Raw genomic sequence first — 14420 nt, 5'->3', positions numbered from 1 at the left:
ATTACAAATTGGTGTTCTCTCTTTATCCTAAGAGCCAGTCGTTAAACGGTTACCAGCACACTGCTTGTAATGGCAAAAACACAGCTTTTAAGAATTTTCTCAGGGGACCTAACATTAGAAAAAACTCCAATAAAAAGTTAAGTCAGAAAAGGAAAGAACTTATTAGTTTAAAATATGATTTACCATATAGATTTTAAAATCTAAAACTGTAAAGGAGATTGTGCACTGTTTGATCCTGAAGACATAAAGAATAGGATAGGTAGACACCATCTGTGATTTCAGTATAGTCCTTTTTGAGGAAAAGTGCCTTGATGAGATGATCTGCAGAAGTCCATTGCAGTTCTGTGAATCTATGGTAAGTTATTTCCCAGAAGATGGTAGGAAAGCTATTTTATTGCTAATGAAAAGCTGATGAGAGAGTTATTGCTAAGGGATTGATCCATTGCCCTCTTAAGAAGCTTTGAGATTCCCAGACCTAATGGATGGAAAAGAGCAGAAATAACAGAGTTAAGAAAGTGAGAGTCTAAAATTCGTAAGAAACATTAGATGCTTTGACGTAGGCTGTCACTTAGGTTTTGTGGATGCCCTTCTAAACAAAGTGTTAGGGGAATTCTTGGCCAATTCCTCTCTCAGTGTGCTGAGAGCTTAGTTCAATGTGTTGGTATTAAATAGAGCTTCCATTAATTGATCAGAAAAGTGCTTGTTGTATTTCACTAGGAGATATTGGAAAAGCCCATTTTAAAGTTAATTTCTGTGCTGCCATAACTCCTTGATACCATTGATCTTCTTGTATTGTAGTTATTATGATGTCCCTCTTCTAGCCCTAGACTGTGAGTTGGTACTCTATGGTATTTATTTTTGTGTTTGCTTAATAAATTTAGGTTGAAGGAATGAATAATTAGAGAAGCATTTGTTTTATTCTTTTCTGGAAGAGATAGGAAACCCAAAGGATTAAGAAGAATTAAACTTGAGGAATATTTAGAAATTGATGTTTTTTAAAAGATATATCAAATAGTATATAACATTTCAAGTAAGTTTCATTCAGCTTAATCTTAGAGATTTACAATAAAAATCTTAGATATTTATCAATAAGCTATTAATAGATAAGTAGTATAAATAAATAGTATTTTCAATTTAAGTGTTGGTATTCTAGGTTATACCCATGGTTTGTTCCTGTGAATATTCAGTGTTATCATAGCAAAGAAGACTAAGTAGTTTTGTCTTTTAACTACTTTTAAGTAGTTTCCTTTTGGTATTATCCTCAACTCATTCAATTTTTAGTCAGACATTGAGCATCTATTATGTGCACAGCATTGTTCAAAGTTTGCCTAAAGATTAAAGAGAGAACCTTTAAAATTCTTAACATAATTCTAGGAGAAGCACAAAGGAAAAAATATTCATAATTCCGTTTACCCCAACATGACCATTAGTGTTTCAGCATGTGCCCTTTTTCCATGATATATCTGCAAATGTCTGTTAAAAAGAATATATAAAACAGACAGTGTGCATGTAATAGAGAGGGTGCAAGAGATGTCTGGAGATGAGTTCTATTCTGGCTTTACTGCTGTCCAGTATGACCTTGGGAAAGATCTTTTGCCTGTCTGGAGTTCTGTTTCTTGATTTACAAAGGGATTGTCATAGTATTTAATGCCCCTTCCCACTTAAAAATTCTGATTTTATAGAAATTGAACAACTTTGAAGACTGAGATTTCAGGAGGATGCAATCAAAATGTTTGATTAAGTTTAATTTCACCTCAATTATAAGGCAGATTTTAAAATCTTGAATTAAATATTTCTTGCTAATATTAGGTATTGTTATTGTGAACCAGTAACCCTTAAAGTAACAAATTTCTTCCCAGAACTAGAACAACAATCTGAATTGATGAGTTTATTTGAACTGATAATTATGTTTTTAGGAAAATGTTGAAACAATTCTTTTAAGCTCTTAAAAAGTATTCTACTAGAAATAAGAAATACAGAATCATCACTATTTTAAGTACATGACATTTCATCAAAAAAGCATACCAAAGAGAAATCAAAGCAGCTATGTTGCTTCATTCTTTTTGCACCTCAAGAAAATTGATTTTGCCCTCCTGTCTTGCCCCATGCATATTGTGAAAATGTAGATTGGTATGCACGAACTATTGCATATTGTGTACCAGGGCTTTAAAAGTGTTAAAAGGTGTCTGTTTTGTCTTATAAGGGTCAGTTTGCACATTAAATGATTTTTGTTGAACAGTTAAGATGTCCTTTTACTTTTACTGTTTTGTACTAGAATTTTTTGTATGCATTTTAACGGTTATTTAAGAGTCCCCATGTGCTTAGAAAGGAATCTGAATATATGTGCCTTTTTAAAAAAAGCCTCAGCACAATGTAGGTTATTCCATCAATACCATCAAATGACTGGGAGCTGTAGTTGGAACAATATGTAAAAATACAGCTTGTGAAAGATTTCCTTTATTAACTGTCATCATCCACAGAATATATGTTCAAATAAACGTTGTGCAATAACTAAATTTGAGATTAATAGGCCCCTTAAGAAACAGCGAAGTCATTCAGAATAGTCAGTGAAAAATAGGCTGTAAGACTGTATGTAACATGCACATATTGTCCTGCTTATGTGCTCTCTCTGGTGTCATTCCCATTTATCACTGTTGGCCGGCTCTGTTCTCATTAAAACACTCTTGCACAAAAGCAACTTAATTTTCTTAAGAGGAGAGGACACCTGATTCAATTTAGCACCCAGAAAGCAGTAACTTGAATATATTTTTTTCCTTACCTGAATTGAGATGAATAGTTACAAACAAGAATAGCAACCCCCTATTCACCTCAAGATTTAGAATGTTAAATAATTTTTTCCACTGGTGTCAAGAAATGGACCTGTAGAAATAGGCAAGAAATGTGGCTTGCTCCTCATGTCAAACATTCACTCTTAGCTTGAAGATTGTATGTTATATATACACACACACACACACATTATATATATCTATAAATCTATATCTGTATGTAGTATACATACTTCATAAGTGTGTATATATATATACTTCTGTTAATTCCTGTAATATTTTAAAACAAAGAATTAAAATTAATCTTTAAATTGGTGAATGCCTTGTAGCAGTATTAAGTCTTCATTTAGCTTTCTTTGTTGAGAGAAAATATTCAGTAATGGTTTAAGTAATATTCAGTAATTTAAGTAATGGTACTTAAAAAATACAATGATGTGTAAAAAAATGGTATCAGATTAAAAGTGCCCTCTTAATATTGAGTGTAGTGTATAAACCTGCATTTTGATTGATATCCTGTATATGTTTACTTTTCTGTGGTATGTTGTAGTAATACTTAAATGTGACATAGAAATGTAGAATTCAAATTTTTCTTATAATGAGGTCTCTTCAGTGAAAATAGTGGTAATTAAGTAGTCAGTAGTAAAACTAGCAACTAAGTTGCATAAGAGAAAGTCAGTAATAATTGGCTTTGAAAGAAACAATAAATATTTCTTATTTTTTGACTTTTTATAGCACTTTAGAAAGTACCTTACAGATAGAATGAAAATGTTTTGTGTTTTCATATTTAATTGAAGACCAAGTATTAGAATTCAGTCTTTGATGTTTTAGTCTTTATGTGTTTTTAAAACTAAATCTACGCTTAGGGAGAAAATAAATATTAAGGCTGTTTCTCCTTCCTGTGAATCAAAGCCTGATGGGATATAAATTCACATAGTTGAATAACTTTTCTACGGTAAGGTGATTTAGCTTTGACCTCCAACAGTTGTGACCAATAGTCAGTTTTCTCTTCCTTATTTTCAATGATGTCATATGCAATAGGAACAAGAGATTATACTAAATAAGATATAATGTGCCTACTCAAGCTCATATTTTAGAGGAAATAGTTTTTTATTTATCTGACCCGCTGTAGTAGTCCTTTATTATTTTTTCCTTGTTTTAGAATATGGTGGTGTCAGGCTTCAAGTACCAGAAAATTAGACTAAAAGTGGCTTTAGCAAGGAGGGACTTATTTTTCTCATATACCAAGATGCCTGGAGGTAGAGGATGCTGGCATTTATTCTGCAGCTTAGTGACATTAGAGTGCCTATCTCCCCAGTGCTCTTATGGATGCAAGATAGCTTTCGCTGCTCTCAGCAGGAAGAAGCGTCAGTACCAGAAACTAACCTCCCTCCCTAAGCTCCCACCATCAAGCATATATCACTTTTTATCTCATTGGCCAGAACTTTGTTGCATGGAAACCCCTAGCTTTTCTTTTGTCTTATCTTAAGGTGTGTAACTTCTATCTAAGGTGTGTAACTTCTATACCTAATTTGTTGAGAATTTTTATCATGAAGAGATGTCGAATTTTATCAAATGCATTTTCTGCATCTATTGAGGTAATCATGTGGTTTTTGTCCCTCATTCTATTGATGTAGTGTGCCACATGTATTGATTTGCATGTGTCAAACCATCCTTGCATCCCTAGGATAAATCCCACCTGATCATGCTGTACTATTGTTTTGATGTGCTGTTGGATTCCATTTGCTAGGATGTTGTTGAGGATTTTTGCATCTGTGTTCATCAGGGATATTAGCCTATAGTTTTCTTTTTGTGTTGTGTCCTTGTCTGGTTTGGTATCAGGGTAATGCTGACCTCATAGAATGAATTAGGAAGGATTCCTTCCTCTTCAGTGTTTTTTGGGTAGTTTGAGAAGAATTGGTAATAGTTCTTTAAAAGTGTGGTAGAATTCAGCAGTGAAGCCAGCTGGTCCTGTTTTTTTTTTTTTTTGGTGGGAGACTACTACTGATTCAGTCTTGTTACTCACTATTGGTCTGTTCAGGTTTTCTATTTTAGCTTCTCCTTTTTTATATGTACTTTTTCTGTCTTGCTTAAAAAAACTGCTTTTCTTTCTGAGGGCATAAAGATAGTTTCATATTTTCTTCTAAAGGTGTTAAAGTTTTGCCTTCCACATCTAGATCTTTAATCTGTCTGGTATTTTTTTTCTTTAGTATATTGTAAAAAATCCAGTTGCTTCCCTTTTCCTTGCTGCTTTTATGATACTCTTGTCATACAGCTTTCTCACATTGTTTAAAATTTTTTATTGTTAACATTTCTTCAGTGGAGGTTGTTTTATCTGGTAATCCACTCTGTTCTGGGTTATTGAAGTGACCCCAAAGAGAAGTTTCACGTTTGCTTCTTTCAAGGGCTTAGAAGTTCCGCTGCCCCTTCATCTGTTTTGTCTTTTTTTTCTTTAAAAAATTTATTCTTAAATTTTTTATAAATAAATTCTTAAAATTTATTCTTTAAATAAATTGTTAGTTTGAAATTCATGAGTCATGTAGGTAGTGTAAATTCAGTCCTTACACCCACCTTTGATACAGACCTTATACTACTTTCTTAAATTTGTAAGTAGAGTTTTCTAGTTGCTTTTACACAGTGCTGGCAGTCCTTCTAGCCTTCCACTCTGCTTTATGCAGATGTCTCATTTCCAGTTCTCCACCCTTTGCAGGCCAAAGCCTGTGCTTCTTATTTCTTCATGGGCATGAGTGCAGCATCAACTCATATGCTTTACTACTCTGGCTTCGACTAATTTCTTTATGTTTAGTGCAATTGTCCTGTGGTATCTGTGGGGTATTGGTTCTAGGACTCTACAGGAACATCAGAATCTACAGATGTTCAAGTCCCTGATATACAATGACATTTATCTATAAATGCACATCTTCCTGTATACTTTGTCTTCTCTAGATTACATAAAATACCTAATATATGATGTAAATGCTGGTAAGAAGTTGTTACACTGCATTGCTTAGGGAATAACGACAAGAAAAAAAGTATGTACATATTCAGTACAGATGCAGCCATCTTTTTTCTTCTTTTTTGAATATAGTATTTTTGATCTGTGGTTGGTTGAATCCACAGATGCAGAACCCACAGATACAGAGGGCTAACTACCTGTTTTTTGTTTGTTTGTTTTAGCTCAGCTATATGTTTAAAATGTTGTGTTGTTATTATAATCTTTTTATTGAATGGTGTGAATGTAAGGATTATATACCTGAAATGCCTTCTCACATATTTCTGTTCCCCATTCCCACCCCTCCTTTGATGACATCTCTGTCAGATCTCATGGTTTACTGGTCACTTTTGATTACAAAAATAGTCATATCTTTGGTAATTAGGATTAATTTCTAGCTATCAAATAACCCAGGGCATTCTAGTTTGAAACTTTAAATTCCCTTCTTTCCCAAGTGAGGCCAAACCTACGTTTTTAAAATGTAGAAAGTTATACTTTTAATTAATGAATATATAAACATGATAAGAATTTAAAAATAGGGTCCATGGAAAAGAGGGCATGGTCTGTTTCACTGTTTTTTTGTTGTGGTGGTGGTGGTGGTGGTGGTGGTTTGTGTTTTTATTTTTTTAAAGCTTCTCACCTTTTCTACTTCCGACCACTTCAGAGGAGAAATGAATGAGAGAGAATGGGATGGGGTCTTAGCTTATCGATACTGTCACACTGTGGCCCTCAATGCCCTCTGTCATAGCAGGGGTCTACATGCTATCTCTTTTTGCTGGACAGGTTAGGGGAGAGGGTTGTTCAGAATACACTTCCAACCCCTGCTCCTCTTGTTCCTTCAGCCTCTTATTGGTGGAGTCTCTTCTTGGGTGTGGTCTCTCAAACTGAATTAAGTTCAGTGGCATCTTCTTGGCTCATTTGGAATTGGCAGACCCTTGCCTCATCGCAGAATTCAGGTATACTTTGTCCAACTGCTTACTGTCTCTCCTTGCCCTACCACTGTGGTCTGTTCTAGGCAGCCCCTCACCTTTGCTGTTTCTAGTCAGGAAGCAAGTATTTATTTCTGATTCACTTATACACCCTCCCTATCCCTGCCACCCAGTGGGAAATGCACTGGGTGAGAATGTTCTTAAGAACTCTTACAGGGTGTATCCGATGCTCCTGTGGTGGCCCAGTGTGGAATTTGTCCTCTCACTAAACATCCAGCATGGAACAGAGATGCTACTCTAATTTGTTTGCTGTTTGTTCTATCACAGTTTCTTCATTTGTAGATATCACCCTCTACCCCAACTTGAGAGGTGTGGTGAACAGAGCAGCTTTCTCCTGTAGAGAAGGAGGAAAACAATTTCATTTTATCAATCTCCTCTGGAATATCTGGTCTTCACCTAGGGGTGGATGGGAGTCTGAAGTCTAGATCTCCTGTTACTGTCATAGGTTGGTTATGGTACCAGATGTCAGATCCAGTCTTCTGTGCCTTGGATTCTGCCAAACACATAAAATAACTCAGTAGGAGATGAAGACTTTGGACATTTCAGGGAATCGTACTTGTGTCAGCAATTCATACCACAGCCTGCATGTGAAGTGGTCCCTGACCTACTTTTGGTGTCTTTTTTATAAGTACCAAGGTATGTGTCTGGCATCTTACTTTTGAATAGCAGGATTCTTCTCCCAAGTTTGGTATTCTCCTAAGGGTATTCTCCTAGGATCGAAACATCATTAGAAATTCTGAGATAACCATAAATATCCCGTTTTTACATTTTGGTAAACATTTCTGTGTATTTTGACTAAGAATCAGGTACTCAAAAGCAAAAGCTAGAAGTTTAATATATTAACTTGCCATAAATTATTCATACTCAATGTAAATAATGGATTTTACCTTTTTTTATTTAGTAGCCTCATAAGGGAAAGAAAAAGAGGGGTGTTGGACAAGCATTATGAAAATTTTTGATATAATATCATAAGAGAAGACTTGGGTAGGATCCAGCAGTGTACATCTATTTGAAATGCATTTATAAAAGGGATTAGACATATTTATGTAACTCCAGAGTACAGAACATGGTCCAGTGCATGGCAGTTATGGGAAGTTATAGGTTTCAGGCTTACAGTAGGCTTAAGGTAGAACATAATGTTTAGAGCCGTTCAGCAATGAAAGAGCTTGCTTTTATGAGAGAATTGTTTTTCCCCATTTTTTTTTTTGGTTTTTTTTGTTTAAGAAATTTACCTTTGTTTTAAATAATTCCAAGTAGTTTATGACGAAATTAATTCATTATTGAACTTGCTCAATTTTCCAAAATAATTTAATAAAGACATGCTGTGTAATATATAATAGAACATTAGTAAAATATCTTATATTGGGTAAAATTGGGTTGATACAAAAAGCAATATGTTATCTACAAATGTGTAATATAAAGGAAGTCAATCTAGTCAATATTAAAAAAAATCTCAATATGAACTTTTTTTTTTTTTTAGCTAGGGTTGATCTAATTATCCACCAAATGTGATTACTGCAAGGTATACATTTTGCTAATGGGATTTTATGAGTTAATAATAAAGACATTACTGTGTAGGACATTCAGTTAGCACAAGAGGTGTTTGTTCATTCACTCATTTCTTTCAATGAATTAGACAAATTCTTGTTGTAATGGAGCATTCTAGAGGAGGAATGGGTTTTGAAATATTTTCTAACAAAGGAGATAATAACAAAAGAACTGCTATAGTTTAAAATCAAGCTAGGTATGGTGACTCACACCTGTAATCTCAGCACTTTAGGAGGCTGAGATGGGAGGATCTCTTGAGTCCAGGAGTTCAAGACCAGCCTGGGCAACATAGGGAAACCCTGTCTCTACAAAAAAATTAAAAAATTCTAGCTAGGCATGGTGGCTAATTTTTGGTCATTTACAGTTTACAGTCATACTACTCTGAACTTGCCCAATCTCATCTGATCTCGGAAAACATTATTTATATTAAACATATTTTATATAACTATATTATAATAGGAAGGTTCAGGTATTTTAAGATAAGTAAAACAAGATAATGTTTTGAAAACTATGTGAAGGAAATTCTTGTATTGGATGGGGTGGATGGGAGTCTGAAGTCTAGATCTCCTGTTACTGTCATAGGTTGGTTATGGTACCAGATGTCAGATCCAGTCTTCTGTGCCTTGGATTCTGCCAAACACATAAAATAACTCAGCAGGAGATGAAGACTTTGGACATTTCAGGGAATTGTACTTGTGTCAGCAATTCATACTTTTAAATTAATGAATATATACACCTGATAAAAATTTTAAAAGAGTACCAGTGGATACAAGGGGCTGATCTGTTTCACTATAGATAGATAGGTAGGTAGGTAGATAGATAGATAGATAGATAGATAGATAGATAGATAGATAGATAGATAAACCTTCTCACCCTTTCTACTTCTGGCCACTTCAGAGTCAGGGTGCGAGTAGGAGTAACAAACAAGTGGGTGCTTAGGATGAGGTTCATTAGATTCCTGTGTTAGATGACCAGGGGAGACAGGCATGTAAGTAGGTCATTTATTTTCTTTTTTTTTTTTTTTTTTTTGAGACAGGATCTTGCTCCATCACCCAGGCTGGAATGCAGTGGTGCAATCTCAACTCACTGCAACTTCTACCTACTGGGTTCAAGCAATTCTCCTGCCTCAGCCTCCCAAGTCGCTGGGATTACAGGCATCTGCCACCATGCCTGGCTAATTTTTGTATTTTTAGGAGAGACAGGGTTTCACCATGTTGGCCAGGCTGGTCTCAAACTCCTGATCTCAAGTGATCTGCCCACCTCGGCCTCCCAAATTGCTGGGATTACAGGCGTGAGTCACCATGCCCAGCCAGTCATTTCAATACAGTGGACAAGTCCCATGGCAGAGATAGGCTCAGATGTTCTGCCAGCAGGTGTGGGGATACTCAGTCCATCTGTAAGGGTAGATATGTGTGTATGCTAAGGTGTGTGTGTGTGTGTGTGTGTGTGTGTGTGTGTGTGTGTGTGTGTGTGTGTGTGTGTGTGTGTGTGTGTGTGTGTGTGTGTGTCAGGGGAAGGTCATTGAAAACTTCTTGGAAGTGATAGGGCCAGGAGGCAGAGAAATACTGGGTAGAAGAGGGTGGGGTTTCTGGCGAGAGCTCCACCCTCAAGCCTGGACCCGCGGCTCAAAGTGACAACTATTCTTGTTTTCCCACCTGAATGTTGCCTTTTGGACTGCCCCACCTGCTATCCTGTGCCCATGAGAACTGCAAACCCCAGACTCAGGGCACCCCTGTGCATGTGCGCACGCACACACGGAAGAGAGAAGAGAGAAGCATCTGAACATCCAGAGGAGAAGAAGCTGGACGTCAGAGACTGTGGTCAGAGAGGAGTTCGATTAGGGATGGCTGGACTCCGGGGAAGATTGTCGTCCCATTCCACCCCGTTTCCAGCTCCCTTTCCCTCTGAGAGCCACTTCCACCACTCAACAAAGTCCTCCACATTAACTACCCTTTGATTTGTTTGTGTGACCTAATTTTTCCTGGACGCCTGACAAGAACTGGGGTACCAAGAGGGCAGACTGTAAAAGGCTGTCACTCTGACCCTCCACTGAGCTAGTTAACACCCAGCCATCCACGGACGGCAAATGCTAAAAGAGCAGTGATAGTAACACACGTCTTCTGGGGCTCCGAGGGTCACAGACACCCCTTCCTGGATGGCAGAGCTAAAAGAGCATTGTAACACACTTGGACACTGCCACGGGGCCGCACAAACCCTGCTCCCGCCAGAGAGGAGCGACCGGCCAGTTTCAGTGTTCCTTTGTGCCCATTCCTACACCCGTTTGCTTGTGTGCTCACTCCTGTAAGGCATTGAGCATGGCGGCCAAGTAAATGAGCCACCCCCTTTGCGAGTCCCATAAGGGATCAAGGGAACTCTCCCATCTCAGAAGGATGATGACCAAGTTGTGTTATTAAAATCAAATAGAATTACCCAGGTAGAAGAGGGAGAAGGGTATTTCAGGCCAGGGAGCAAGGAGATAAGAAATGGCATGATGAGTTTGGGGAATTTCAAGTAGTTCATTGTTGTCAGAATGTAAAATTTGAGGCAGGAAATGAGATGGATCGAAACCTGTTCATGGAGGGCCCTGGACGTCATGCCAAGGAGCTGGGAATTCCTCCCTAAGTCAGAATACATTCATGTCTTTTATATATCAATAAAATACTCTAAATATTTATTATTACCTGTTGAAACTCTGGAAATCATGGTTCTTTCATAGACTGCAACCACAGAATTGAGCCAATTATTACCTTAATTATCGGTTGCTATTGAGCCCAAAATCCTTGGTTTCAGTGTCTGATTTCACGTGGTCTACAGAGTACCCAGAACCTTAATCAATCATTTCACAAAAGATTGACGGAGCTCACTGCACAGGAGGACAGTATAGGTGACTGAGTGAGTTCAAATCCATCACCACTGTTGGAAAACAACTAAGAATTAGTTGGCCTGCGGCATCTTTGGGTACCTAAGATATCCCGTCACTATCATTTTATAAGAGGCAGGAACATAGGCCAATTCACATAAAATGTATTTCTTGCGTTTGGGTTAAAGAAGAGAACAAGAGGGAGTAGGAGTATGGTGATTTGATCTTATGAGTAGTAGTTGTTATATACTCATATAGTTATTTATGAGTATTTATGAGTTATTTACGAGTATGATATTTGTCATATATAGTTATTTTACTTTGACTTCGGAGTCTTTTTTCCTCGAATGAGTCTATGTTTCTTCAAATGCTAGGCAAGACCGCTAGTTATTGAGTAAAAGGTTAGTGGAAGGGACTAGAAAGAAATGAATTCAGAAGAGACAGGCTCAAAGGGGAAGACCTCCTTCCTTCACTAAAAGAAAGTAATTCTGTTTTAAGCACAAAATAGGATCTAAATATAAAAATTGTTTGTGGGAAAGGTACATTTTTTGTAGGAAGGAGGACCACTGTTCCCTGTTGGTGTCACCACAACTCATTTATTTATACCCTTTTACTTATTTTTCCCCATACATAAAACTTCTTCCTGGAATCATCCATAATGGAATTCCAGGATGATGTGTTAAATATATCGCTGTAGTTTACAATTGTCATCTGTTTTATTTAGCGGATTTTCTTTTTTTCACTGCTCCCTGTACAACACAGAACACCATATGCCATTGTCCCTGTCAGGAAGCAAAGGTTTCCCTGGTCTTTGCCTGTGCCTATGTTTATGCCACAGAGGAGCTGTGGTCCAGTGCCATCTTTTATTGATAGGACCAGCAAAGGAGAAATCTAATGAAATTATCAAAGCTTTGAATTAATTATGAACCGGAATAGGAGAGCTAAGCTCTCTGGAGCCGAGGATCTCATTACCCATTCACTCTCATTGCATCCTCTTCTGGAGCAGAAGGCATTTTCAGCTACAGCTCTTAGCCTAGCTTTGGACTTTATTCAAACTTACTAAACTGACATCCTCTTACTACAGTGTGGCTGCTAATGTCCACGATGATTAATTTAATTCTGCTCTGGATATGCAGGAGATGTAAATAGGTTCTCTCTACCCCTTTTATTATTCTTTCTTTCTTATTTTCTTTTTATCAAATTGGATGTTATACAAGTTTTTTCCTTTTTGGGTAATGTGAGAAGCTTGCAGGACTCTGGTATAGCTTCATTGAATATAGTGATTAAATTAAAATTAAGAGCTATATTACATCTACTATGTATTCCATGGATATTTAGGTAAGCAGAAAGTCAAATATTTCTTCTTTGAATTTTGAACACCAAATTGGAGCTTTTCTTGCTTTTCTTTACCTTAGAATTAATGGTACAGCAATAACTTTCCTGGTCTTAACAGCATTGTTCATATTTCTAATGTGTGTTGTATAGAAACAGATCTTACCTTGTGATTGTAGCTCATAAGACTTGTGTCACTGACAGGGAGCAATTAATGTTTGTCTTACAATTCTGTTTTTCCTTCTCCCAATAATATACATTTTTTAACGAATAAATCAACCTCTGATTGTTTTAAATTTAGCAGGAAAATCAGTAGCAACATGGTCTCAATTTAGTATTGGCAATGATTCTTTTGGTACTGTCATATAGGTTCAAGGCATGACAAGTGTTTTCTGCCTGCTTTTGAGACCCATTATTTATGAATTCCTAAGCTGTAGCTCATCTGTCTTAGTAAACTACAGGCCACTGGCAATTTTTGTAAGCAGTGACTAACTTTGCTTTATAGAGTCAATGTTTTAAGGTTTTGAATAGTGGGGGAAGGGAGAATGATAATCTTTGCCTTTATAATTCTTATTTACTTTCAATGAGTTTTTTTCCCCTATTTATTTTCTTTATAGGCTGCTGCAATATTTAATTCAGCCTTTGGAAGTTTTTTGGTAAGTAAACATAGTTTAACTTGTCTATTACAACTTTTGCTGTGATATTGTTTATGTGAAAGATTTAGTGAAAGCTGGATTTCTTTTACTCTTTGGTTAAATATAAAAGTTGTTGAGTCTTTTCATGTGCCAGTATCCATACCCTGAAGAAAATTAGTTAATGAATAAAGCAAATGTTCTCTTACAATATATTTTGGAGGTTTGGGTTTTAAAATTCCATTTAATGAATTCAAGGAATCAGTTAAAACACTATGTGTCTCCTTATAGAGGTTATGTCAATATATTGATTATTTAATGAGGTCTTTTAGATTATTATTATTTTGTATCATGGGACTGAGGATTTTGAAAAGGAAACATGACCCAGCTGGTCAGAAAGGGAATGCTAATTTACTTGTTGACATGCCATTTATTTTGTACATTTCACTGTCAAAGAAGCTACTGGCTTGGATGCTTCTGAGAAATCTATGTGAAAAAAAATTTGAAAAGAAGATATGACTAATGAGTAATTTGCAAGTAAATGTTGTATCAATATATATATATATAGATTCAAAAGTAGTTCAGCTTTCATAAGTAGAACCAATATAAGGATGTTGTTTTAGCATTTTCAATCATTATTTTTAAATAAATGATGTAACAGAGGCTTGATTTGTGTTATGAAAGATTGAGAAATTAAATTTTCTGTTAATTTAATTTTTTTGTGCCTTAAAACTTTGTTAAATTCCTGAAGTAAATTATAATATTGTATTTTTTGGGGCATAACTCATTAGCAGATATGTAGTGCAGTGATTTACAAATAATTGAGAGTAAAATCAGTGATGTATAAACTAGTTCATGAGTCTGGGTAAAATATCAATTACCTCTGTTTAAAATGCTCTGTTAATTATTATTGTATGTATTTAAATGTAGTTAAAGCTTTTAAACATGTTGTTACATAGTGTTAATTCTACATAGTGCTACACAACTTTTAGTGTCACATAGCCTTACAGAGTTTTTAATGATGTAGCATCTGCAAAATATATGCATAGCTTATATCCTATTTTTATAGAGCCAGTAATGTTTTTTGTGATGGTGTATTACTTCTGAGTTTTAGACAATAAAGTCTGTTTAACAAAAATAATCTCTTGGATTGCTTAGTTTAGACTCAGTAATATTTTAAGTCATTATTTCATGAGTCCATGTATTATTCTATATGTTGTCACAGTTGTTTAATAGAATAATATCTGTAAAATATGAACTTTCTGGAAGCCAATTTTTGTACAT

General features: G+C 35.9%; 1 protein-coding gene across 3 annotated transcripts in view; it reads left to right on the top strand.

Annotated features, from left to right (window-relative positions):
- SLC10A7 (solute carrier family 10 member 7) overlaps nt 1-14420 on the top strand; it is a 255687-nt gene that overhangs the window by 64437 nt on the left and 176830 nt on the right. For all 3 annotated transcript variants that reach the window (XM_058436796.1, XM_032147967.2, XM_032147962.2), the window contains exon 5: nt 13122-13160. In XM_058436796.1, the coding sequence (XP_058292779.1) occupies nt 13122-13160 (39 nt within the window). The remainder of the gene's footprint in view (nt 1-13121; nt 13161-14420) is intronic.

This window comes from Hylobates moloch, unplaced genomic scaffold (genome assembly GCF_009828535.3).
Source record: "Hylobates moloch isolate HMO894 unplaced genomic scaffold, HMol_V3 SCAFFOLD_3, whole genome shotgun sequence".
NCBI lineage: Eukaryota > Metazoa > Chordata > Mammalia > Primates > Hylobatidae > Hylobates > Hylobates moloch.
The sequence above is the reverse complement of the archived record's forward strand: the minus strand, read 5'-3'. Positions and strand labels throughout refer to the sequence as shown.